The 15,791-nt window shown below is 46.2% G+C and overlaps 1 protein-coding gene across 3 annotated transcripts in view; it reads right to left on the bottom strand.

Annotated features, from left to right (window-relative positions):
* Positions 1 to 817: 817 nt before the first annotated feature.
* Positions 818 to 15,791, bottom strand: part of wnk1b (WNK lysine deficient protein kinase 1b) — a 70,786-nt gene continuing 55,812 nt past the window's right edge. Inside the window, exons 14-36 of one of the 3 annotated variants that reach the window (XM_061806774.1) lie at positions 14,461 to 14,544; positions 13,486 to 13,556; positions 12,921 to 13,068; positions 12,730 to 12,846; positions 12,534 to 12,644; positions 12,415 to 12,466; positions 12,190 to 12,309; positions 11,269 to 11,845; positions 10,900 to 11,201; positions 10,769 to 10,830; positions 9,723 to 9,776; positions 8,771 to 8,854; positions 8,668 to 8,704; positions 8,520 to 8,593; positions 8,149 to 8,445; positions 7,804 to 8,078; positions 7,642 to 7,717; positions 7,432 to 7,561; positions 6,717 to 6,920; positions 5,228 to 5,269; positions 4,701 to 4,858; positions 3,768 to 3,824; positions 818 to 3,647 (exon numbers count right to left, since the gene is read on the bottom strand). In XM_061806774.1, coding sequence (XP_061662758.1) covers positions 3,243 to 3,647; positions 3,768 to 3,824; positions 4,701 to 4,858; positions 5,228 to 5,269; positions 6,717 to 6,920; positions 7,432 to 7,561; positions 7,642 to 7,717; positions 7,804 to 8,078; positions 8,149 to 8,445; positions 8,520 to 8,593; positions 8,668 to 8,704; positions 8,771 to 8,854; positions 9,723 to 9,776; positions 10,769 to 10,830; positions 10,900 to 11,201; positions 11,269 to 11,845; positions 12,190 to 12,309; positions 12,415 to 12,466; positions 12,534 to 12,644; positions 12,730 to 12,846; positions 12,921 to 13,068; positions 13,486 to 13,556; positions 14,461 to 14,544 — 3,537 coding nt within the window. In that variant the 3' untranslated portion in view covers positions 818 to 3,242. The other 2 variants (XM_061806775.1, XM_061806776.1) reach the window with 2 other exon arrangements.

The raw sequence follows: 15,791 nt of genomic DNA, 5'->3' as shown, positions 1-15,791 counted from the left end.
CGGTTCAATGAATACTGTGCATAAATACAACGAAAATGGGAAAAATGCAGATACATGTGATAAATTACTGCATATTAGCAGCAAGGTCTGCCGCCTCAGGCTACGTTTAGGATCAAAAGTGCAGTGAAACTGAAAACAACCGCAGCGGTTTCCCTCATTTAAATGGTCTGAATGTGCTCAAGTAAGTGCAAAAGAGCATAGCTGAACACAAAACACAGTAAATGTACACAAACAATGTGACTTGAGAACATGCGGGTGACTGGAGGACACGTAAATTTGCTGGGGTGTCCACTCCCCCCACCACAAAGTTACATAATCTGTCCTCCAATTTGCCCAAAACGTGTCCCTTTATTGTTAGAAAATTATTTTAATCAGGCTCTAAATTTTCCATTGACCTGGTTGGGTTGATAAGTGATAATGATGACAATAAGAGAGAGCAAATTATGAAAAAAAAACAAAAGAAAAAAACATTACACAACTAAACCTGTGTCATTCAGCTCGAATCTACAATGTAAGTCTTTGTGAAAAACATTTTTAGATTTGTACAGTTAACTCGAGTTCATACACACCCGCGAGCCCTTTTCGGGGCAGCACGTTTATATAAGCATTGGATTTCTCTATTTCAAAGACTTGTATATCCATTTACAAAACATTTTAATCACGATGGAATAAAACTAACGTCTACGAAATTAAGGTTTTGCTGCCGTTGTGTGGACAAGAAAAGTATTGCAGCGATTCAACTTTCCAAACTTTTTTGAGACAAGGAATATATTTTAACACGTAGAAAAGCACATGACATAAACCCCATTCACCGCCATCCATTTCAACAACATTTATTTATTAAGTCTTTACAAATAAAGTAACAAATGTCATTGTATTTGTCTTAATATGAAGCTTTAACACTCTCTACTTAGTGCAAAACATACCGTTAAAGGCTGCTGATGACTCCCCATGTCTTTGATTTATTTTTCACATCCAAACATGTTTTTTTTTTTGTCAAATAGAAAGAAAAGAAACCACTGAGTTAGGCAGGTGCTGCTACACACAATAAAACAGCAGATAAAACAAGTGAGGATATTTTTTTTCCTGGGGAAGCAAATGAAAATATTAAAAAAAAAAATTGAAGTATGATGTGCTCGATACTGGACATGGCAGAGCTGGAAAAAGGAAATGCTCACTTCTCTAGTAAGATTTAAAAAAAAAAAAAAAAGAAGTGAGTACTGTGATGGCACACCAACAGCATCATCTAAATATGAGCTAAGAGCGAATGCTACTCCTGTGACAAAGACTGTGATTCACCCCGCTTTTAATGCAAGAACATTCACAACAACCACCACCAGCGTTTCACAGTTCAAGTCCCCCAGTAGAACTTCACAGTCAAGTCCACCTGTTGCTATCGAGCGCTGCCGCTTGGGTGGAGAAAACCTTTAGTGTTGAATCTGCCCAAAGAAATTCAGCGTTACATTGTAATTGACGAATATTTTACATCGATGGCAACATGGGCTCAAAATGGTTGTGCCCGTGTGTGGCCCTTGGGGAACATTGGTGGATGGAAAAAGTCTACACACTCCCCTGTTGAAATGCATTAAAAAATAAGACCAAGAGAATCAGTATTCAAGAATAAACCATTTCCACCATTATTGTCATATAACTTTTTAGTCATTTTGGGAGAAAATAATCTGGGTGCACAAGTGTGCACGCTACTATCACAGAGCCGTGGAAGGAATTATGAACGTCTTAAAACAGCAAACGAGCACAAGTTACTTTTTGTGCTAAATGGCTCCCCCCAAAAAAGTAAAGAAAAGCCTACTAGAACATCTGACATTTATTTAGGGCGACAGAGAGGCACTTTAAATGATGGCCGGCGTGAAAAATTTAACATAAAAAAAAAAGTTTTTGTTTTTGATCACAATGGTCAAAGTTTCAATGTTTTTTTTTTTTTTTTTAAATATCACACAGGTGTGTAGACTTTTTACAGCGCTAAATTACCCATGACCACATAAAAAAGGGGGGGGGGCAATTTAAAGGAATTTATCAAAAAGAGGGCATGAGGACTTTTGTTAGTTACAGCTCGGTATTTCAAAACGCTGCGTTCATTCGTTCGTAAATTTGAGGCTTCTCAGCTAATGGCGACGTTACGCTAAACTCAAGTGGCTGTTTTTGAGCACGTGGGTGCGAGCAACGGACGCAAGTCACAAAAGACAACGAAACACAAACATGGCTTTCTTTCTAATAATACAATCCTTGTCTTATATACGGTACGTCCTCCCTAGACTCGGAGAAAAACGACGGCACTCCCATGTGGTCCTCGTGCGCTCTCCAGTGTTTCTACGGGGAGGAGCGAGTCCTCGGCGGGTCGAGCAAGGCACTAGAAAGCGAACTAAAAACTTGCTGCTTTGTACATTCACATTTACCTAACAGGGCAAAAAGGGGAGCGTTTAAAGTGTCGTATTTAAGTACTGTGGAAGGAGAAAAAAAACAAAAAGTAGCTAGCATTCCATATTTCAATTGGAGGTCAAATGGTGGCTGAATTATCGATTAAGGCATTTTTTCTTTTTTTTTTAGTTGGGGAAAAAAAATGGAGCACAGCAGTGAAAGGATGCTCCCCCAAATTGTTGTTATGACTCCTAACAAACAATTTTAATCACAGTGTTGTTGTCCCACCACACCAAAAAGTGTGTGCGTGTAACAGGTCCGGCCACACCAGATTTTTTTTTTTGTATTTTTTTTTCCCCTCTCTTTTTTTTAAATAGAATAACTATTATCGATGACATTCACGAAGGGAAATATTCATCTCAAGAAAAGCCAACGAAGAGGCGCGCGTGTCCGTGTGCGCAACGCGAAACGAAGCCAAATCAAATCAAGAAAGAAAATCTAAACTCAAGATCTTGTTCTGAAGGTCACTTCGCTTTGTTGTCTGCCTTTTTCAATGTTTGTCGTGTTATTGCTTTGACGCAGGAGGGGTGGGGGGGCTACCAATCGTACTCAAAGACCTCTGATTTGCATCCAAGTGAATGCTTTAAAAAAAAAAAAAGTACCTCCTCGATTTTATACACACATTGCACATGTTAGCTAGAAGAGCTAAAAGCAAAGACTGAGCAAAATGGAGGCGCTCTTCAGTGTTGTTGTGCTCTCCCGAGTTTCACCTAAGATCGACCCTCTTTGGCAAACGTCCTCTTCTTTAACCCATCGATCCCCGAGTCCAGTCGGGCCGGCGTTCCGACGAGTCCCTCCGCTAACCCCTACGTGGTCCTCGTGTTGGGTCCTCCGGGGTTGCTGACCGACTTGTGCATGAACGCGTGCAAGGGCCCCTGACCCGGGATCTGGCCGCTCATCGAGGCGGCGTAAGGGCCCAGCGTCTGAGAAGCGCTGACCAGCAGGGGCCCCGCGTGCGGCGCCGAGACCCCATGAGCGGGCCCGGACCACTGCGCGGTGTAGGCCGGGGCCGGCGCGTACGGGATGAAGTGCGGCGGGGGCAGGTGAGGGTGGGGTGGCGCAGGGGAGGTAAGGGGCTGGCACAGCGAGCCCTTGCGGGAAGCCAGAGAGGTAGTCGGGTTGCAGGGCAGGTGGGCGGACGCGGCGACGCTGCTCGGGCACAGCTGGCTCGGGGCGGAGAACTTCCTGCCCAGACTGGCGGACTGGATCACCTAAAGATGATGAGATCACGTAGAACTACGTTTATGGATCAAAACTGCAGCCTATATGGGCCTGAATTCAGTTCTGCTATTTGCTGCGGGGCTTGTTGTGTCGTGGATTTTGGGCGCTACCTCGTAGCTGTGCCCTTGTGTTGTTGCCTGTTGCAGCTGTTTGGTGCTCTTCTTACCCTTGGAATAAATCACAAAAGACAACTCGCTTAGTTACATTCTTGGGCAGGGGTGCCCAGACCTTTTTAGCCCAAGATCTACTTTTTAGCAGCCAGCCTCTCCAGGGGCCAAGCTAGAATTTTAAAATGACACACCATCTCATCCTGCACTTTCTACTTTGGCTTGAGACCAGACCTTTCCCACTCGGAAAAGAGAAAATCTCGTCCAGTTTAACCACTTTTTCTTTGATTATTCACATACTCTGACGGTCACTGCATCTTAAAACAACAGCATTTCTTTTTTAACTTTCTCTGTTAATATCGAAAGTAAATATAAACAGCATGTCTAGCTCGTCTTTGCTCTACTTTGCCCAGACTGTGTTGCTAAGTAAAGCCGCGGTGGTGGAGGCTGTCATTGATGACACATTGATGGGCTGCGTAAGTACTGTAACATTTGTAATTATGAGTGTACGTCTTTAAGGTGGGGGACGGGTGTAAACTAGGAAAAAGAGTTTGATGGAGCAGCCGTCGTTAGAGAAAGTTCCGTGTGCAGCCTAAAAGAAACCAGTGGCTTCTTCTTTTCATCTTTTACAGTACGTATGTGAATTGTGCCATTGGATGTAACAACCGGTCATCCCTCACTCGTTGAATCACATTGCAAAATGCCACAAACTGAATAGTTGTATATGTTATGCTTCCAATTTGCAAACGCAGAATATCTGCAAAGAGACTGCATCAGAGGTGCACAATTGCGGATGCGCGCAGTTTAGAGGGAGCATTGGCTGACTTTTTTTTTTTTTTTTGGCATGCTGTCCCCCGATCGACCAAGACTTCCTCGCGATAGAGGCATTGACCACCACTGTTGTAGGGTTAAAAAAAAAAAAAAAAAAAAAACAACCTGTGAGAGGTCTCTGGCCCAGTTGTCCACCAGTTTATGGAGGTCATCGGTGAAGGTTCCTTTGCGCTGGTGAGGGGCTGATATGTTGAGACACTGGGAGCCCCCCTGGCTCTGACAAAGAGGGCCGGAACCGCTCACTGCGTTGGTGCTGTTGGTCCCTGTGACAAGATACAAGAGTTAGACGTCCCATTGGCACCTCACGGCAAAGAAAAACTCATTAGTGCATTCGTTTCGATCACAGGCACATCAAGACACATTTGAAGATCACTTTAGATGACATTGAAAATGCAGCATTGACAAGGGTAGCAGCAGGGAACGGGGGGTTATTTAAGTGCACGAGTGCTTCGCCTACATGTACATGCGTATTATGTCAACTCAAGTACGTCAGCCTTTTGTCTTACTATCCACCAGCGGCAATGGAGACCTTTAAACACGCTGAAATAACTGAATGGAAAGCGAGCGCAAGGGAAGATGCAAAAATGAAGGAAGGAGCAAAAAATAAATAAATAAATAATTGAGATAGTTACTACAGAGCTGGTTGCAGGGGCAGACTTTTTTCACCATCTTCCCTGCACGGCACCCAGAAGGCGAGAAAGGGAGGGGATAGAGAGATAAAGAAATAAAAAGAGAGAGAGCGGGAGGGAGGGAGAAAGAGAGAGAGAGAGAGAGAGAGAGAGAGAGAGAGAGGAGAGAGAGAGAGAGAAAGAGAGCGTTAAATCCCAGCAACCATTCCAGAGAGAAATGTCTGTCCCAATTAAATGACAAAAATCTGTTTTTTTGGCTGTGTGGGCATTTTACCAAGAACAGACTTGTAACCTAGCTTAAATTCAATTTTAGCCAATCACACCCCCCCAAAAAATAAATGTTTCTAATAATAACAACAAAAACAGCAAACCGAGGATAAATAACTTGGGTAGACAATCCGTTACAAGTGAAGTCTAGATTACAAGTAGGTCACCTAAAGTTAACCATTTCCAAACATGCATAAATATGTTTTTATCATGATTTAACATAATTTAATGGGATTTCCAATTCCCAAAGGGGGAATCTACTGGTTTGCATTAACAAGTTATCCAATAGGTCATGTAATATGTACTCCATCTTGACAATGTGATGTTAACTCCTCTCTCATTTAATAGTGTTTTGAGAAGATTATCCATCGACGAGTACAAATTTTCAGGGGCACTGCCATTTTCACGAGTCACATGACCTAGGTGCGCGGTCATGTGAGTTGTGACATGTGGCTCAGCCGCTCAATTGATCGGGAAGACGGCAGAGCACAGCTCACGGCTGCGTATGGAAGTATTCCTCCGTCTTCCCGATCAACTGATACTATTTCTTCGTCAGAGGAGGATAAATCCGAGAAATCAGCGCTGCGCGTAAATGGTGTCCCATGTAATTGAGCCTTTAACACGGCACGTAACCCGTCACATCCGTGCACGTAGGTCATGTGACTCGCGAAAATGGCAGCGCACCTGAAAATTCGTAATCGTCCTTAAAAATCTTCACAAAATATGATCAAATGAGAGGATTTAACATCACATTGTCAAGATAGAGTACATATTACATGACCTATTGGATACATTGTTAATGCAATCCACCGGAATTCTCCTTTAAGGAAGATAACTTCTAACGTGATGGTTGTAAAAGAAGGATTAAAGGGGGAAAGAACCGAGTACAACAGGCAGAAAGAAGGGCAAAGAAATGAAAGCGTTACACACAAAGAGCCAAGCAGGGCGTACTCAGAAAGCGCGTCCTCCTGGCGCCAGGCTTGAAGGCCAAACGCTCAGAACCCCAGCTCAACTTTACGCAGCCTGAGTGAGGAGATGATGGGAGGGGGAAGAGCCCAACACAAAGAGACGGGACACAGAAAACGTAACAGAGAGAAATACAGGAAAGAAGTGAGCAGTGTGTTGATGTGAGTAACGACACACAAACATGCGTCCGTTTGTTGACAAGCAAAGATGTGACAGACGGTAAAACCCCTATACGGGGTCTTGATGTCGTCGAGCCTACCTGGGGTGGTAGCGCACAAGCTGGGCACGGAGAGAGCCGCCGAGCTCGCGTAGGCCGAACACAGGATGTCGGCGGAGGGGGCCGCGTCGAGGGGCCGCTCGCCGCCGCGGCGGCCGGCGCCTGCGTCCGCGAGTCCTCCCGGCGTCGACCGGGCCAGCCGGCCGGGGCACGACGACGGGACGCTCTGGGCCGACGAGGCGCTGCCTGGAAACAGCGGGGGGTGGGCAGCGAGGAGGCAGGGCGAGCGGCGGGGGGGGGGAGCGTGCGCACACAGACGGCGGTTGTCCAAAACAGACACACACACACACACAAACACACGGGAAAACAGACAGGGAAGGCAGTCAGAAATGTTCAAGCTTGGAGCCTGCGGCAGCAGCCACCCGCACGTGGAACCAAGCAGACACACGTAAACACATACAGTGTACAGCGTTAAATTTTTGCAGCCATTGCAAAATGTATTAATACAGTGGATGTCAAAAGTCTCCACACCCCTGTTCAAATGCCAGGTGTAAGACTCAAGATATCTCAATTGAAGGTTGTGTGGCCACCTTAATTCAAGTGCTTTATTTTTACTTCCCCTCAAAAAGATTAAAAAAAAAAAAAAAAAAAGATGGCATAAGTTTTGAAATCACGTTTTTCATACCTTAGCATTCAAACAGGGATGTAATCCACTGGAGCTTGTCTGATCTGACAGTTTAAGAGCAGGAAAACCAACCTAGCTGAGGCGGACTCTTGCTACCGTGCGAGGAGCTGGTTCTGGACGATTTGGAAGATTTGCTCTTGGTGGGTCGTCTCCGCCTCCCGGCCAAGGCGATGACCGGAGGAAGTACAGCGGCTGGAGGAACCTACACCCGTCAACAAAGATGCCGTTTGGGTCTTTCAACTCCCGTTTCTGCCCGGTGCGGTTCGGTTAATTGCCCATTACCTTTCCCAGCCGCGTGAAGAGACCGTCTATTTCTTCCTTCTGACGCGTGTGGAGGGCTTGAATCTCGCTCAAGTGTCTGGTGGAATAAACAGGACAACAATTTAAGAAGTGGAGTCCTTGCGGGGACGCTGAGGAAGAGGAAGCGGGCGAGCGCCGCCTCACTTTTCCCGGAGGCGGTTGATCTCCCGCTTGAAGTCTTCGTCCTCAAATTCCGAGTCGTTGTCGCTGCTTATGTAGGAGTTGTTGAAGGAGTTGCTGCTGTTCAGACCGGGCAGGGAGGTTTTGTGGGCAGCGTCCGGAACCGGGGAGTGGCCCGGCTCGGCGGGGCCGTTCGCAGCCCGGGCAAGGGGTGGCGACCACGGCCTGGGTTCAGTGCTCTGCTCTTGGGTCAGACTGACGGAAAACCTGCCTACCTGGGCGTCAGAATTGGTGCTCACCTGTGTTAGAACGCACACAAAAAAATAAAATATCAACATCAAAATAACAAAGGCATGAAGATGTTTCTACCTGGAAGCGTCCGATCATTGCGGCGGGCTTTGGCGAGGGGCACGGCGAGGAGAAAGGCGAAGGGCGTTGGGACACGCCGAGCATTTTCCGCGGAAGTCCATCCACCACATCTCCACCCTTTGTTCCTCCCGCTCTGAGCGGGGACAAGGAGTCCTTATGCAAAGTGTTTTCTGGGCTGGAGAGACTGGAGGACGACGACGATGAAGTTGTGGAGGAAGATGAAGAAGAAGAAGTGGTGGAGGAGGATTCCGTGCAGGCTGGAGGCTGCCGACGAGGCCCTTCAGCGGCCAGCGACACCTAAGCAATGGAGAGAAGTTTGAAAAAGAACAGCGGGAAAGACAGATGAAATCATTTCTTCGAGGCGTCCATACCTGAAATCTCCCAAGTTTGATTCCAGCTTGAGGAGCAGCATTTGTAGAGACGTCTTCCTCCAGAGACGAGGGAGCTCAAAGGAAAACAACACGTCAAAGAAGCTGCTCGTCGCATAAGATGTGCAAAGAGTTAAGTCACTCTACATACTTGGTTGTCCCGCCAGAGGAGTGGCGCCATGGGAAGCCTGAAGGAAACATGGAGGAAACAAATTAGCACAGTGCCGATAAAATGTGTGAATCTTTACTTGTACCTGTGCGGGTGTGCCAAGAGAAACCGTCTCGGGGCTCAGGGCTCGTCTCAGTTGAGCGTCCAGGTCCTCTAGAGGCTGCTGGGACTGCAGGGGCAAAAAGAGAATTACATTTATGTTTGTAAACGACCACTTAGTATCCCACCAGCTTGTTTTTTTTTTTTTTTTTCCCCTCACAAATTTCACATACATGCAGGATGTTTGTTTTTTGTCCTCTGCAAAGAAGGACGAATATTACTGCAGCTGACTGAGGATTGTGACCGTCTCCTTCATATATATTCACATGTTTATTTTATACTGCCTCCTGTTGGCCAAGGCACAGATACAAGGTGTGGTACAACGCCTATTGAATATGAGCAAAAACCTCTATTTAATGATGTCATGACAAACAGACAATAAATGTCGGTGGGATAAATACACCACATAGACGATTATGCAAACACAGCTGCACACATAAGCCGGGTAAGCCAAAGGTAACGTTTTTTCCTCTGATTATGTAGAGCATAAATTAATCAAAGCGTGGTGAGGTTTAACTGCAGTGAAAATCATTCCAATACAAGACGACTCGTCTCGCCCACGCGAGCTGCGCAAGGAGCAGGGAATGAATGTCTGACTCCCGCATTTTTATTGAGTGTCCTTCTCGCGCTTGAATGGAAAACTATTTTTAGACAGAGTTCGGCCCTTGCAGACACACAGACAACACACACACGCACACAGACACACACAGACAAAAAAAAAGTCTGGGCTATAAAAGAAAATTCTATTAATTGTCTCCGCAAGAGCCTCTTTTGCACTTTATCTGTCAAATTGAAACGATTTATGCGCACTTCACTGCCTCCGTGATTACTGGTTGGGATCCTCTACCCAGACACCGCAAAGCATTCAACGCGAGTAAAAGCGAGAAGCCATAACGAAGAGGTACGACACTCGTAAATAGCAGCAAAAATAACAACACCTGAGTGAGAGAGAGTCCAGGGAGGGAGGGTGGAAGTTCTGAAGGAGAAGTGGCCTAATTTCGGACAGGAAAGCAGGAGGGGATGAGATTTGGAGAGGAAAAAATAGTCAGTGAACTGGCATGCAAGATGGCTTGTGAGGAAAACAAATCCGTTTATACACGATGAACCTTTTCTTACACAGATTCAAGAACAACTAGCGATCTTTTACAATAACGTGGCGCCTTGAGATACGAATGACCTTGACTTCAAGATACAAGCTGACCGATTTTTTTTTTTTTTTTGCAGTGACTTGAACACTTTTTAGAAACGACGACTGTGTGGTGCCAGTGAGTTCAATTCACTTCACAACACGTTCACCGTCAATCTTAAAAGGGAAATTCACTGGTTTGCATTAACAATGTATCCAATAGGTCACGTAATATGTACTCCATTTTGACAATGTGATGTTAAATCCTCTCTCACTTAATAGTGTGAGCGGTGCTGCTAACGTTGGTGTATGGAAGTATTCCTGAGTCTTCCCGATCAACCGATACTGCTATTTCTTCATCAGATGAGGATAAATCCGAGAAATCAGCGCTGGGCATAAATGGTGTCCCATGTAATCAAGCCTTTGTTGTGGCACGTAACACGTCACATCAGCGCAGGTAGTTCATGTGACTCGCGAAAATGGCAGCGCCCCTGAAAATTTGTACTTGTCGATAAAAATCTTCACAAAACACTATTAAATGAGAGAGGATTTAACCTCACATTGTCAAAATAGAGTACATATTACATGACCTATTGGATTCACTGATAAATGCAAACCAGTGGATTTCCCCTTTAACATAAAAAGAAAATTTCACTCGTATTTTATCCCGCATATAGCTTCAGTTTTGGCGAACATCTCCATTAAGCTTAATAGTAACAAAATGGAAAACACCATAGACAGGCTATTGAATAGCATTGTGTTGCGGTGGTCGAACCCTTTTGTGATCAGGGAAGGTTTAATGTGACACCTTAAGACACCCGGTACAATTAAAATCAAATGCACGGCAAAGGTACTCACCGGTACCCTGGATAAGGGAGTTTTGGATGGAGTGTTCTGGCCAAAGGTGGTGGCAGCGTTGACTGAGGAAATAACAAAAATGACACCATTGAATAAGTGGAAGTTCAAGGACAGCCATTTCAAGGATGTACCAGATGGTGAAGAAGTGGAGATAGGAGTGCTGGGGCCCTGCACGGGGCTGGGCGAGCCCAGCGCCAGGGTGGTCGGGGGCTGAGGAGGACTAGCAGTCTGGCCGGGGCCGACGGCTGCGGCGGAGGTGCCCAGCGGGGACGACGTCCCCCCCACCGAGGCGCCGGAGGTAGTGTCGGTCGGCAGCAGGTCGCCCTGGGGGGAAACCGCCCCACCCCCGAGGTCCATGAAGAGCGAGCGTAGCTTCTTCTCCAGAGCTTGGATGTCATCCGGCTTGCTTTGGCACTCCATGGATGCGTCGCACCTGGGAAATGTCACGCAATTCCATGACAAATTGACTTTTTGATTGGTGCGGCGCCATTAAAACACACCTCGAGTCACATTCACTACAGTGAGCGTGTGTCTGTCCGGGCAGGGCGGATATCTGTGGCTGCGAGTGCACGGGCGTCGGTTGGACTGAAGAAACACCGGAGGAAGAAGCGAACTGAGGGCCGGAAACGGGCGTGGCGGAGGCGACGCAGGAAGAGGTGTACGAAGTCGATGATACGGGAGAGAGCGGACGATAATCGAGCGGAGTTTCACTGGCCGGGAGTGTCGACGAGGGTGAGGTCACCAGGGAGAGGGGAGGGGATGTGAGCATCGTCGGGAGAACGTTGGAGACACTGGTGAGGGGTAAGGTGGAAGGCACTGAAGCAGGAGGAGCAGAGGAGGAAGGAGTGGGGGAGGCATCAGAGACCTCCTGGTTTGAACTAGAAATGCCGCTGCCAGTTAAAGCTTCAACTGCAGGAGTGAATGCCTGGGAGGCGAGAGGATGGGTGGAGGGCACGGAGGCCGGGGCGGTGCTCGGTCCCGGATCCAACTGGCTTGTGTTCTGTCGTAGCTCCGAGAAGGCTTGGTGTAAGCTGACTGCTCCTGCTGATTTCGACAACCCCAACCCTTGAGTCGGAACTGCAGAAAAGAAAGCACATAGATTCAAAATGTATAAACAATGAGTTCGGCCTGTGAGCCATGCCAAAAAAAAAAAAAAAAAAAAAAGGGATTATCCAATTTTAATCATTTTTTAGGGCCACTTATATCCAGTTATATTATTCAGCCGTGGGGCCTACATGTCACGCTTCTGTAATGTTTGATAAACCGTATCTTATTGGATAAAAAGCCACACGCTGTGACTTAACGGGAATAATCCCTCGTGAAAATTATAGTACAGATATGAAGTTTAATATCATTGGAATGACTCAGCATGTGGATGAATTTGTTTATACTGCTTTAGAAAGCTCAGGTAAAATGCTTACCCGTTTCGACAGAAGATGCAGTGGATGGTAAGGGAGATGCGGGAAGGCCCAATTCCTTGAGCCTGACCTCGGGTACGGGGCTGACGATGAACTTGCGACCCGCGGAGTGGACCACTTGTCCTGTTGCGGAAGGGGGCGTGTCTAGATAAACACAATGGTTGTTTATTTTGCTCCGGCTGGTTTGTATATCTAAACGGAATGGAACATTTAGTTCAAGCAGATCACCTGGCGCGGGGACTGATATCGCAAGATTCGGCTGTGCCGCGTCACTGGTCATCTGGAAGCCAATCAAATATAATTACTTGTCGACAATCGGCAGCTCGATGCAGCGGTTTTGCACTCACCTGCCCGCCAGCGTCTCTCTCCAAGCCCTTTTCATCGGCGTTCTCGATCACCTCCCGGACCTGCTCGATGAACGACTCCCTCTCGCTCTCCAGGATGAACTCGCTCTGCACCTGGACGGCATGAAATCAACTTTTAAATCATCGCAAGGGGATGGTAAAAAAATAAAAAAATGAAACGCAGCAATGTAACGTGTACCATGATCTGGGCGATCTCTTCAGGGTTGTCACCATCCAGGTCAAACCTGAAGGTGACCATCTTCCTGTTGTGCGTCTCCAGTTGACACTCTGCTACTCGGTCCCCTCGGTTGGAAATCTTCACACAGACACAAACACATGAAGACATTGGCGTGAGGAGTGTCTCGGAAGTCTGGTGTTTGCTCCCATTACATTGAGGACGTTGAGTTTGGCTCTGGCGATCTTCTCGTGCCGCGACCGGCTGCGCACAGAACGTCTCTGGTGCCGCTTGGTGGAGCGGCCCTCGTGGCGGCCTCCCCCTCCTCCCTCGTTGCCATCGCTCAGGCCCTCAGAGTGGCCGCTGAAATGGTCGTTAAAAAGAGCAAAAAAAATAATAATGTGGGGTGGAATTCGTATGACCTTCCATCACAAGTTAAACTGCAGAATTTTGGAAATATTTAAAAATGGCAGCTATCCATGGGAACTAATGGAATCTATGCGAGTTACCTGGGAATAAAGGTCAATTAAATAGAGAGGTATCATCTTTTCAGACCATTTTTTTTGTAAGAAGCAAACATCCACGCAAATTAAATTTCTCTCCTTGCCCACACGCCAGACCATTACAGTGCTTTATTTGCTAAATTTCTTTTGTTCCATTTTAGGAAAACTAAATCTGAACAGTCCAACTGCAATGGATTCCCGCGTGTTGTCGCCTCGTGCAGCCGCACATATTTCACATCCCAAAAACCGCCAATCAAGATGTATTATTTATTATTACCTCTCTATTGATGCTTGTACCAGGGGTGGCTGCAGCTGGAAGTGGGACAGGTCGGAGGGCTGAGACACAGACTGAAATGCACACAGTAGAGTCAAAACAGAGAAAACACAATGCCAACATTTGGGAGAATCAACAAAGACTGGATTTATGACTCAATTGACAAAGGTTTGGGTTCTCCTCTGAACATCAGAGAGGAGGGACGTTCGTGACATGCCACGACCAGTACCTGCGGAGAGGCATCTGTGACAGTATCGAGCGGGGCGGGCACTACACTGATGATTGGCACCATGGTGGCCAATGGCTGGGAGACGGGCGCGGGGAGAGGGGAAACAGGAAGCGGCTGAGGGCAAGGAGGGAGCGCCACGGCCGCTGTCGGCAAGGTGACGGGAGGGGGCGGCGAAGGAGAAGGAACGAGGCTCGCCGGGGTTGCGGTACAGGTGGCCGCGCTGGCGCCTGGCTGGGGTGAGGAAGCGGAGGAGCCGATCAAATGAGGAAGAGGAGACAGAAAAGGAAAGGTAAGTCAGCGAGGGGATGGACTCGGGAAGAATCTGGGAAAGGGTGCAGCTTACGCACATGCACGACATCGCTGACGTTACCTGAGTCAGCGCTCGCTGAGATTGGTATAGAAAAAACGAGTGGTTGATACTGGGAAACGGGCTGAAGTCACATGACTAAGCACACATGAGAGAGCGAGAGACAAACCCGACAGAGGCGGCATGCCGACGAGCGCAGAGGGGGGGAAAAAAAAAGCAAAGAGAAGCCAACTGAGCTGATAAGTGTGTGGCATCATTGGAAAAATTTCATTTATGTAATATTGGTGACACATGACTGTTTGTACAGAGAGAGGCCCGAAGCAAGGAGTTGTGCGTGATGAAGCAACAAACTGGACAGATGCACCCACCTATAAAGAGGAATTCAAACAATTTGCAAGGCTTGGAGCATTTAAAAACAAAGAAATTGGCTTATTTTTGTCACCTGCTGCGGGGTCCCTTGAGAGGTCGCTTGCGGGGCCACTGGTCCTAAAATCGGGGAACCTGGGGCAGGCTGGCAGCTTGAAATCTGCTTTTGAAGAAAACGGGAAAGAATCAAAATTGATGTACTACGTCCTGCTGATGGGAAGACTGCATGAGCGCAAACGCAAGGTACTTCGACTAGTCTAGGTTTCATTCTTGCGTATGCACACATGCACACAGACAAATTGTCAGAGTACAACACGTATAAAACACACACACACAATGTAGACAGCTTGTAGCGTTCCAAATACTGGGGTTAGGCTCATTAGATTGGGCTTGGTTCTCATGCGTGGTCGTAAATGAAAGGTAAGTGCATGTTACACAGTCACAAATGAAACCAAACAATTATACTCGTTTGGGGAGTCCTATTGCTTCCTATTCTTAACCTTCAATCCTGGACCAAACATAACAATAACCTTCAAATTGGGACCATCAACCCAAAATGAACCCTTAGAAGGCCGCATACAACATTATACTTGTCAAGACAGGAACTTAAACAAGTATAGTTGCAACAAATCAGCTAAACGGACAAATAAAAAGCGCAGGAATAAAAATGATAATGTCATGACAGAAAAGCTACAAGGGACGCAAAATGAAAACAATGACAAATATGACACCGATCTTATCGGCTTTCTAAGGGTTTGACGCGTTGCAGCTGTAACCTTTAATCCCTGCAAAACAAGTGATAACACACACAAAAAGCAAAAACAAATAACTGAATCAAAGCTACAAAAAATACATAAAAATAATGTCTGCACATTGCTTTATTGAATCTAAGCCTCTGTGGATTTGTTGTATGTTTTGGTGTGTTTGCCTGCACAAATCAACAAAGTCTCGCGGCTTTACGAAGCCTTCAAGCCAATAGAATACAACGAATTAAATTATTACTTAATTTACATTTCATTAATATTAAATGTATTTCATGAAGCAATGACAATATTACTATGGAAAGCGACTTTGGATTTGGACAAGTGTAAAATTCAAGTATACCACGTGTATAGCATACTTGTACAAACACATGTTTCCATATACAGATGTACATGAACATACATACAAAATATTACTTACTTAGTACACAATGTAAAAAAAAAAAATAGGAGGCTTAGACTGTTTACAAAGCTGGTACAACAGGGCAAGTCTCAAGCAAATCTGAATATCCCAACAAATTTTTTTAATCATTTTTATCAATCCAAAAAAAAAAAAGTGACATGCAGTGAATAAAATAAGTATTTGAACACACTGCTATATTGCAAGTTCCCCTACTTAGAAATCAGAGAGGCGTCTGAAATTTTC

The sequence above is a fragment of the Syngnathoides biaculeatus genome, chromosome 20 (assembly GCF_019802595.1).
Source record: "Syngnathoides biaculeatus isolate LvHL_M chromosome 20, ASM1980259v1, whole genome shotgun sequence".
Classification (NCBI taxonomy): Eukaryota; Metazoa; Chordata; class Actinopteri; order Syngnathiformes; family Syngnathidae; genus Syngnathoides; species Syngnathoides biaculeatus.
This window is presented reverse-complemented; position numbering and strand designations above follow the sequence as displayed.